Source organism: Chironomus tepperi, unplaced genomic scaffold (genome assembly GCF_022539635.2).
Source record: "Chironomus tepperi strain 1889 unplaced genomic scaffold, CSIRO-AGI_Ctep_v1 contig_456, whole genome shotgun sequence".
NCBI lineage: Eukaryota > Metazoa > Arthropoda > Insecta > Diptera > Chironomidae > Chironomus > Chironomus tepperi.
Window position 1 is genome coordinate 112,089 of NW_027226578.1, and position 10,722 is coordinate 122,810.

Consider the following 10,722-nt stretch of genomic DNA (forward strand, 5'->3'; position numbering starts at 1 on the left):
AAATATTAACGTATTTTAAGAATTTAAAAGTTAGCTTTCGTCAACATTGAAATGTAGCTTTTTAAACCTGATGCAAGCAGATTTATATTGAAATATTTTTAAACTGTGTGATTAAAAGTTTAATCTTAAGCCCTAACAGCCACACAGCTTGTTCACACTCAGCTTACTCTGCTTTTGAGTGTACGGTCTTTGTCTACTAGGGAACCCGAGAGACATAAATGAAGAAGACTCCGTCATAGAGCTTCTAAGGGTCAATTAAGGCTATTTTAATGACGCTGAATGGAAGCCGCCTTTACTTAGACCCCATTGGACTCCCAAAAATAGACCTTCAAAGCTCTGATGCGTAGTCTTCTTCATTTGTGTCAATCGAGGAAGTCAAATCACAGAATAAAATTGAATAAGTGCTCATTTACTCAAAATGTAAAAGAAATTCATTTATTTAAGACACAAATCGGCGAAATCAACAAGTTAATGAACATTTTCAATGAAATTTTAATCACAATTTAAACAGCATTAGTACTAATCCAGTCAATGTATTCCGAGACACGAGTATAGACTCCTAAAAATATTTAGGAAATTAAAATTTCCCCATAAAAAAATTAAGTATGACAAAATTACCAGGAATATCTTTAGTTCCGCAGTTCTTTGGTCCAAATGATACAACACCAACAAGCATGTAGTAAGCAGTTTGTGAATTTGGGTAATTTCCATATTTCATCAATGGTCCACCAGAGTCTCCGTTGCTTTATTTGAAAAATGACAAAATTATGCAACGTCCTCAAAATTTACGAATTCTTCCAACTTACCAACTGTCTCTTCCTTCCTCACCACCAGCGCACATCTACAAAAAGACAATACAGTCAGCTATGGTACCAAAATTTCAAATATTAGCAGCAAACCTGAGAGCTTCCAATTTGAACACCTTGTTTTGAGTAAAATAATTGGCAGTCTTGTTGCGGTGTTGCATTCAAACCGACTTTCATCTTTACAGGACTTGCATTTTCAGATTCAGTCTTTCCAAATCCAGCAACTTCAAGTGCATGAGATGTAAAGTCAAGATTTCTGACACTAAAGTCAACGGGCAAGCAAATAGGCTTAATCCATTCCGTAAATTGAACTTTTCTGCCAAGCTTAAGTAAAGCAATATCATTTGGCTGATTACGAGATTCTGGATCATAACTTTGATGAACAATGACTTTAGATACAGGAACTTCGACATATGGATCAGCACAGACTCGTTCATTTACATAATCTACGCAATCTGGATTCATTCTTGTGTCCCATTCACCGAGACGAACTTGAATAATTTTCCATGTTGCAGGTACTTTACGATCACAATGAGCAGCTGTTATGACAAACTGATCGTTGATTAAACTTCCACCGCAATGGCTGCCTGTATGGATATTTTATGGGAATTTAGAGTTTTATGGGAATTATAGATTGATTCTATAAATAGAATTGTGAGAATTTACCAATTTTATTTCCAGGTTTTGAATACTGAATCTGGGCAATCCATGGAAAATCATCGAGACTAGTTTCTTCACCTCCAAATATCTATAATTAAATTAATATCTATTCATAGTTATCTAAGTTATTCAAATAAATTTGTATCATGTGATGGATCATGTGAATCAAAAGAGTTATGATGTCATAAAAGGTAAGATATAAGGTAAGCTGTCTAATTTATGTATCAACTACCCGAGGAGTACAATGCGGTGAACCCTAGCGGCACGTTGTCGTAATGGGAACTTCATGCCATCCAATACAATCCCAAACCAAAATTACTACTCACCCTATCACCAAACAACGTTCCACAGGTAGGTGGTCTTGGTATATTCGCCTTCTGCACATTTCCTTCACAACAAACATAAGCAACACGATTGATTGAATTACATTGTTTACTTCTAAGCATTGCTGTTTGTTGCGGTGTCAATCGACCGGCTTCGGTCAATCTTTTCAATGGCTCACATTCTTTGAATGGTATACAAGACTCACTTGATGAGCATCGATTGAATTCTTGAGAGAAAAAGAGAAATATGTCATTTTTTGGGGAAGTAAGAAAAAGAGCAAGACTCACAAAAAAAGTTAGCCATACAGTCACAAAAAAAAACAAGTAAGAAAGGTCATGACACTTACGAGATTCAACAACATTATAGATAAGCACTGTTGTAAACAATAATAATGAAAATATGGCTTTAGCCATGATTTTTAATTTGTAATGTAATGAACTACAGCAGAAGAATAACCAGATTAACTGGATTTTTCTCTAAACTAATTGAGTCTTCAAACAAAAAACCGCAAACAAAATTGTTGAAGAGAATACGACACAAGGTGCTACAAATTCAAGTTATGGCAAGAGACTGAATGTCAGACTTAACTAGAACGACGATTTTAAATATTAAAATTTCATGAGAATAAGGTTTTGTTTGATAATAAAGTAAGAGAATAATAATGTCTCTGTAGACACTATCAGCTCAATTAATGAACAAGAACTGAGTGCCGAGAGAATATTTTTAAAACAGAAGAAGTGCAAACATAGTAAATTAAAGGAATGCTAAGTGGTTTTAAAACGTGATTTTATTGTTTGTGGTTGAGTGTTCGAATATGTTGTTGTAGGTATAAGGATTTGGTTGTAAAGACTAGACTAATTACAATTTTATAAGTTTTTGTCTATAGTAATGAGAAAGGACATTAAAATGCAGACCTATGGCAATGTATAATGAGGAATCAACTCTGTTGTGGACGAGAATTCCTGTAAAATTGGAAAAACCTTAGCTTAAGCTTCTTAAAGTCAGTATTAATTTTGTACATACCCGAGCGATACATATGAAGAAGCCGACTCTATGTGGAACCCAAACAGCTACCATAAAGACTTCAAAACTCCATTCCGAAGCCTTCTTCATTTGTCTTACTCGTAACAAAAATTCCTAATTTCTTAAAATTTTTCGAAAAGCTGTTTACATTAAATCAACGAATTGAACTCAATCTGGTTCAACTCTGGGCTTTCCCAGTTTTTGATTATAGATGTTTTTCCTTGAAACATATTCAATTTATATTAATATAGAGGAGGGGAATAAGACTTGATTAAATTTATTGTATTTACTTAGAAACTCTAACTGGAACTCAAAGAGGATGGTCATAGGATACTGAAATGTCATCATGGAATCTTGTATATTAGAGCAGTTGTGAGAAACCTTTTTTCTGGACTGCTGGTCGACTTTATAGTAATGTCAAATCCGATTTCGGTCGAGACTTTGGTTCAGGCTACGACTCATGGTAATTTTCAAAAAATTGTGCAGACCCACTAGATTGCCGCTGAACACAGGTTGTCCGCACGACTGTGTTTGAATTAAAAAGCAGTGGTTGACAACCTATATGTCGTAGTAAACTAATGTGCCTCGAAAATCGATTTAGAATCCTATATCAGGCTCTTGGGACTCTAAAATTGAGTCGGATTTATATCGATTCCAGCACTAAATCAGAGTCACACCGACTTGGTACAGACTTTTGTTCGATCAACCAACTTCTACTATCCGGGAAATTTACACTTCCATCAATTCCGATCATTAACCTTACAAACATTCTACCTACAAGAAATATCCACAAATCACAACAAAGCCATATGCACAACCAGCTATTAATAAATAAACAGAACTAAAGAACAACTTTTTTTTCTTCTTCATAAACATCTTGACAGCATTTTATTTTTTTTTATTTGCTTACGTAATATGGGGATTTCTATAAAATTACAAGTTAATCAGGTTTGATTTTGCAATATTTATTTAACTCTCAAATTATGTTTGCTCGTCTTGTTATCACTTGATTGCAGTTTATTTAAATTTTTATTTATGGTTGAATTGTGTCTTCAATCCATTCGATGTATTTTCCAACACGTGTGTAAACTCCTGATTATTTTTGAATATAGAAATAAAAAAAATTGATTAATATTGATTGATTAAGTGGAAGAATTGGGGAAATTAGGGGGAATAAGGTAATTAAGACATCTAACAGGGTGCTAACAGATGCTAGCCAGTTTATACTATATTGCTTCCAAATACTGACCTGGCCAATTTTCCAATCCGCATGGAGATGGACCTGGAATTGAACAAAACAATATTAATATTCAGTAAGACGTTTCCAAGTCAAGGTTTGACGAAACTGGAACCAAAACCGATCACGAGACTCCAAAGACTCAATCCCGACAAATCTCAAAGCCGAGATTGTGAAGTATTTAGTCTTTGAAGTATCCAGAAGGCTTCAGTTTCGAGAGCACTTAACATTCAACTCCCAAAGCTACAACACTCAAGATCACAACATACCGTAACTAACAAGACCAGCCAAATACCAGTATGGTGGATTTCCTCTCTCATTTTGTCTCATCAATGGACCACCTAGATTAATTTCAAATTTTTACCTCAAAAACTATCAAAAATCAGTAATTTAGAAATCATACCTGAATCACCACGACTGAAAGAATTAGAAGGAATGTCAAAAATTAGTCATATTTTAAGAATCTATAGGACTTGAATAGGCTAAGTGGAAAAGGCAATTAGTCGGCAAGAATAGTAACAGCCTTTTCCACTTGAGTTATGAATATTGACCATTGCTGACCACACAAGCCCAATAAATCACCAAAAACCCAACCTCCCTAAGATTCAACTCACCAACTGTCTTGTCCCTTCTTTCCTCCAGCGCATACCTTAAACAATCAACAATTTAATATCACAACATCAACTTAACAAAATCAACTTACTTGAGTGTCAATGATCTGTCTCTGTTCGTTGTTGTAAACACGATTACAATCAGCATTTGATACACCATCAACATTGACCTTCAACTTGAGATTCGATGCGGAAAGCTTCTCAGTCTTACCTGTTTAATAATAATAAATAAAGTATGTGGTATAAGATATCATAATTTATTTTATATTACCCCATCCAGCTACAGAAAGCGTCTGAAAAGTCATAAAAATTTAATGAATTATAAATGTAATCACATCATGCACGACATCCATACCTGCTTAATAAAATCATTGCCTCGAAGTGTTGGATCAATTGGCAAACAAATAGGCTTAATAAATTCAGTGTATTCTATTGGATGCTCTAATCTCAACATTGCAATGTCATTAAACTGATTGTTGTTATAAGGATCATATTGTGGATGTGGAATTCTTTCAATAATGTTGACATCAATTGGTGGCTGTGAACAAACTCTTTCGTTTTTGAATGAATCATCGCAATCGACTTCTTGTGCTGTATCCCATTCACCGAGACGAACGTGAGATAATGTCCATGTTTGTGGGATATCCTTGCCGTTGACGCAGTGACTGGAATGAAAGGATTATTGAGATGATCTGGAATTGATGGAAATAAAGTTACACATACCTTGCAGTAAGGACATAACGATGGTTGATGAGAACACCTGGATAGATAATTTTTTATAGGAATTAATGAGATAAATCCATGGAAATTTATTACATACCTCCACAATGGAAACCTAATTGATTGTTTGAGTTTAAGCAGAGAAGTTAGAATTAAGCTGAAAAAGCATCTAAAAATAATCAATGTACCTTTCTTGTTTTGTGCTGGAAGATAAAAGAGGAATGATTAGTTGGAAGAATTAAAAATTTATTAAATATGCTTACGTTTTGAGTATCCTAGAAGAGCCATCCATGGATATTCATCGATTTCTGTCTGTTGATGGTTTGAAAAAATGAAAAATATTAGAAGATAATTGTGAATTTTATTAAACTTCAGTCAGAACAGAAGTGAGATTGAATAGATCATTAATTAGACTGCAGACCAGCAAGATTAACTATCAAATAGTGCAGTATTGCTCAAACTGCGTATCCTGACACACCAGTGTACTACTAAGATGTCACTCACATTTGACCATGAAGCCATCACTATTTTTTAGAGTAATTTATTATCTGGTCCAGTGGTGGGCAACTATTTTACGCGGGACACCTTGGTTTTTGAGCATCGACCGAAACCGCTCACGGCATATAGTTTATGACATTTCCTAAAAAATTTGACGGCACAAAGGTTGCCAAATTCCCAAAAAACTTTATGACTCAGCAGATAAAGCATAGAATATTGTCATCTATTCTCATTTCTAATTTCATAAACTTATTTGACTTTTGAGTTATCAATTTTTGTTAAGATGAAACTTGTTAGCAGTTTATTTACTTTAAATGTCAAACAAAAAACCCCAAATTCGTCATAGAATTGATTTTTCCCGATTTTTGTAATACATTAGTCTCCTAAAGCTTTCCGGTTTTTGCCAAATTCCTCAAATTCCCACCTACCCCATTTACTCACCCTATTACCACCATAAATACGATTCTCAAAGTCAATACCACATTTGCCAGGTGTTGGAATATCTTTAGTCGAAACTGGTACACTAGTTGGTGTGGTTGGTGGTTCAGTTGTTGGTGGCGGTGGTGGTGGTACATCCCGACAGCACACAAGTGGCTGACCATCACGGAAACCGCATTGACTTAATGTAATAAAAAGACGATCACGATTATCTTGTGGCTTCTTTTTTGACAATTCAAATAATGATTGACATGATTTGAAATAGATGCAATCTCCGCGGTATTCGTCGGGTGTGAAGCAACGACCGAAGGAAGTTTCTGTTTTAGAAATATGCCGGTTTTGGAGCATGAAAATAAAAATAAATTTTTAGTAAACAAAAAAGTTGTCAAAAATACAAAGTTTAAAGGTTATCAAGTTTATTTTGTAACTTATATAGTCATCAAAGCTAAATAAATTACTTACGTGCAGACACAACACTTAATGTGCATACAATGAGTGGTAAAACTAATGTTATCTTCAACATCTTTCTTAAGTTAATATCGATACGACTAAAGAAGAAGCAAAAAACCTTGATTTTGGCCTTTTTTGTCGCCAATCACATGTGAGATAAGGTTTGAACACAACGACTGCTCTCTCACGACTGACTAAGTATCGATTAAAAGTTAATGTTTATTCATAAAAATCAAGATTTACTCAATAATCTCTGAGAAGTTTCAAAGGCATCTAAACACTCTCTGAGAGGTAAAAAAGAAGTAAACAAGGTATCAAAAATCAGCAAGAACTAGTCAAAGGAACAAGTTTTGTGTCATCAACGTGCAGAAACAAGTTCATTGAATGCTAATTAACATAAAAGTAATAAAAATTAATTAATGGCTCTAGTTTCTACACTAAGGGCTGCTTACAACTGATATTCTGTACTTTTAGTAGTAAAGTAAATCTTCAGGTAGTTAAGCCTGAACCGAGAAGCACACGACACCGAAATAGCTTAAAATCGGGCGTTAGATAAGCGTTGCTTTTAGTTCAGACCAAATTCAATGAAATCCAACCTCAGGCGAGAGTTAAGTCGGCTTGTTGCTGGATTTTTTACCATTTCCACTTCGTGTGCCTTTCTAGTCAGTTGCATACATTAAGAAATAACCATTTATTTACAGGTTTAGGATCTTTTATTTCCATTTAAATTCAAGTTTAACCGACTGCATCAAGAATTTCCCCAAGGTCAATCAGTTTAAAAATATTTATACAGAGAATTATAGTCGAGAAAACCAGAATTTTTTGTTGTTGTTGTTGTTGTTGTGCTGCTTCGTCATAAAATGTTTCGAAGTCAAGATGGGTTTAAGTGCAATCTGGATGTAATGTTTGTTTACAAGTTATGTTCATAAGATGGACTTCTTCAATTCTATCCTTTAACTGTCGCGAGAATCCAATCGATATAGTTTCCAACACGAGTATAAATACCTGGAATTGTACGAAATTGAAAATTTATTGATTAATGGTGTCTAAAATAAAATTTAAGAATCTAATTTGCTAACCAGGTTTAGTACTTGCTCCACAAGATGAAGGATCTGAAATGTTTAAATTAAGTAACTTATTCCAGTCGACTAATATTTAGAGAGAGCTCGAAGTCTCCCGGAAAGTTCATTGTGAAGAAATTGCTGAGAATCCGGCCCTAGATAGACTTAACTTTGGTCTGAAACTGACTCTGGCCTGAGAACATGACGTGAGAGTCGCACTAGTTTAGGGTCAGATTTACGGCCATTTCAACTGCATGTCCTTTCCGGGTCTACTCTTATAATGCATAGTAAAGACGAATTTGAAGCTCTAATTAGAATTTTGCGACAACATGATAATCATCATCGCCATAGTGGCAACATTTAATTGTGTGCTGACTAACTGAACATACCAGAACTAGCAATACCAGCCACATAATAATATGGTAAATTGGCTCTATCGTTTATTTTCATTAAAGGACCTCCTAAAATATAACAAATAAATGTTGAATTTATAAGAAAAATCAATTTTATGTTGATCATACCTAAATCACTGCGGCTGTAGATTTTAATGAAATTAAGTACAAGATCAGTAAATTAGTCACTAAGTGAATTTAATATTATTTACCATGAATATTGTCCCGTTTTTCCAGCGCAGATCTAAAAAAATTTGCAAAAATAATATTGGGATAAAGTTCTGTGGCTGATACATAGTTTCAAATTTAAAATCTTCCAACAGGTAAAGAGCATGCTTTCATGGTACAAAAATAACACTGTGGTCCACAAAAGCAGTCTATTTGTCTATTAGGGATCCTTGTCCTTACATGATTGTAACTATTGATCTGTCGCTGTTCGTTGCTATAATATTGATTGCAATGATCAGTTGATATGCCTTCAACACGTGATTTCAGAATGATGCTTGAAGACGATGGCTTCTCAGATTTTCCTTAAAAGAGAAAATTAAGAATTTTCCAAAGATTTCATGTAAATTGTTTCATTTTTTACCCCATCCTGCCACCTCAAGTTTCTAAAAATACAAAAGAACAACAGGATTCGTTAATTCGGGTTTTATATAAAGTCGAGTCGACTCTGGCCTGAGGCAGGATTCTATAAAATCTGGCCTGAAGCCAGAGTCACATTGAACCGGATTTTCACTGTGTGACAGAGTGACTAGCACTCTCTTAACAAAAGACATAATTAAATGTTCCCATACCTGATCAACAAGCAAATCATCCCTAATTCTAGAATCGATTGGCAAACATATCGGTTTAATAAATTCACTAAATTGTACATCCTTTTCCAATCTCAGCAATGCAATGTCATTAAATTGACTTTTATCATTCGGATTATATTGTGGATGTGGAATTATTTCAGCAATTCTTACATCAATAGGAGGATCAGAACAAACTTTTTCATACACATATGCATCATCACAGTCTATTTCAGTGTCTAAGTTATATTCTCCTAATCGGACATGTATAAGCTGCCATGATTGGGGTAATGATTTGCCTTTTACACAGCGACTTGACGTGAGGACATAGCGACGACTGATGAGAACACCTAGATTTTGTGTTGTATGCAGTGTTCATTTATGAATAGAATTCATTGACTTACCTCCACAGTGGAAACCTGATTTATTCAATATTCGAAGATATTAAAACAGTATTTTGGACTAACAAATCAATGGTCTATACCTGTTTCATTTTGTGCTAAAAATAAGAAGATGAATTTTGCACTTTTTATCTATCAATCTATATAGTCATTAATGATCTTACGCTTCGTGTACCCCAGCAAGGCTAGCCATGGATAATCATCAAGTTGTGTCTAAAATTAGATTTTATATTATTAATAACAAGTTATCAAAGGTCATCATTCAGTACTTACAACATTAGTATTCAGTCGATATTCATAAAAACTGCCGCATTCGCTAAGTTTAGGAATGTATTTATTTGAAATTGGCGGATCAGGTGCAGCTGATTGCAATGACTCTTCTTGATCTTTACAGCAGACATAAGGCTGATTGTTAAATAATCCACACTGACTCAATGAAATATAAAGTCGATTTCGAGGATTTGTTGGATATTTCTGTACTAATTCATATAAATGCTTGCATGACTCGAAAGGAATACAAGTTCCTCGATTTTCGTCTGGTGTAAAGCATTTTTTGAACGTTTCTAGGCACAAAATGGAAGTTTGGACGGTCAAAATCTCCATATTTTCAAACAAAGTCTACTCACGCGACCGTACAGCAATTAGCATGCAAAAAATTGACACTAAAACAAACTTAATCATCCTGCTCGACTAAAAGTGATAATAAGGAGCGACAACAAACATAAAATTATCTTGATCTTCTATCAAAGAGCGACTTCCAGCAACTAACTTAATATTTACATTTTATTAAGCTCAAGCACTAATAATTCTTAAGAGAAATCAACATACTCAAAAAGATTAGGTGCTCTGAGAAAATTGCAAGCTTATTCTCTGAGAATATAGATCGATTAGAGATTTAAAGTTGTTTTGCTAATTTTAAATTGATAATTAGTAGAATGACGCATTGTACGGTAGCATGGGGTATACATGCTGCATGAGAAAGCTTTAATCGATATTTCAACAACAACAATGCTTAAAAGTTGTTTTTTGGCAAGGATTGCTTTTTATAGACCAGTTCTGTGCAATCTGTATATCGCCAACACTTTTTGGAAACGCCATGGACCGTATGCCGTGTGCAGGCTTACCAACAAGTTGTTCCGCGACAAATATAAGGTTAGACAGGCTCATCACTGATGAAGACTGTCTAACAACTACCTGATGTGTATTAAAAATGCTCAATCTTGTTCCTTCAACTTGTAATTTTATTTCTTAATAAACTCTTATAAAAAAGTACAGAAGCGTATTTTGAACCTTAAAATAAATTATAG

At 34.4% G+C, this 10,722-nt stretch overlaps 2 protein-coding genes across 2 annotated transcripts; both read right to left on the reverse strand.

Annotated features, from left to right (window-relative positions):
* Window positions 1–408: 408 nt before the first annotated feature.
* On the reverse strand, window positions 409–6,980 carry LOC139098964 (serine protease easter-like). Its single transcript, XM_070651354.1, has 20 exons — window positions 6,780–6,980; window positions 6,321–6,634; window positions 5,645–5,693; window positions 5,570–5,584; window positions 5,482–5,496; window positions 5,385–5,421; window positions 5,017–5,326; window positions 4,933–4,954; window positions 4,754–4,872; window positions 4,665–4,699; window positions 4,454–4,467; window positions 4,320–4,391; window positions 4,063–4,095; window positions 3,852–3,905; window positions 1,793–2,016; window positions 1,473–1,554; window positions 900–1,393; window positions 807–841; window positions 619–743; window positions 409–559 (listed from the first exon to the last, which is right to left on the reverse strand). The coding sequence occupies exons 1-20, from the start codon at window positions 6,838–6,840 to the stop codon at window positions 504–506; spliced, it is 2,166 nt and encodes a 721-aa protein (XP_070507455.1). The 5' UTR covers window positions 6,841–6,980; the 3' UTR covers window positions 409–503.
* A 477-nt stretch (window positions 6,981–7,457) lies between these two features.
* On the reverse strand, window positions 7,458–10,191 carry LOC139098945 (serine protease easter-like). Its single transcript, XM_070651327.1, has 13 exons — window positions 10,042–10,191; window positions 9,689–9,978; window positions 9,580–9,628; window positions 9,499–9,513; window positions 9,419–9,433; window positions 9,018–9,364; window positions 8,810–8,831; window positions 8,629–8,750; window positions 8,433–8,464; window positions 8,350–8,363; window positions 8,218–8,289; window positions 7,847–7,879; window positions 7,458–7,772 (listed from the first exon to the last, which is right to left on the reverse strand). The coding sequence occupies exons 1-13, from the start codon at window positions 10,094–10,096 to the stop codon at window positions 7,714–7,716; spliced, it is 1,125 nt and encodes a 374-aa protein (XP_070507428.1). The 5' UTR covers window positions 10,097–10,191; the 3' UTR covers window positions 7,458–7,713.
* Between the last annotated feature and the right edge of the window lie 531 nt (window positions 10,192–10,722).

Coding starts and splice junctions, on each gene's coding strand:
- LOC139098964 (XM_070651354.1), bottom strand. CDS start 6,840: ATGTTGAAGATAACATTAGTTTTACCACTCATTGTATGCACATTAAGT. Junction 3,906..4,062: donor CGGATTGGAAAATTGGCCAG/GTCAGTATTTGG, acceptor AAAAATAATCAG/GAGTTTACACACGTGTTGGA. Junction 560..618: donor CGGAACTAAAGATATTCCTG/GTAATTTTGTCA, acceptor AAATATTTTTAG/GAGTCTATACTCGTGTCTCG.
- LOC139098945 (XM_070651327.1), bottom strand. CDS start 10,096: ATGATTAAGTTTGTTTTAGTGTCAATTTTTTGCATGCTAATTGCTGTA. Junction 8,832..9,017: donor ATGATTTGCTTGTTGATCAG/GTATGGGAACAT, acceptor TTGTATTTTTAG/AAACTTGAGGTGGCAGGATG. Junction 8,465..8,628: donor AGATCAATAGTTACAATCAT/GTAAGGACAAGG, acceptor AAATTTTTTTAG/ATCTGCGCTGGAAAAACGGG.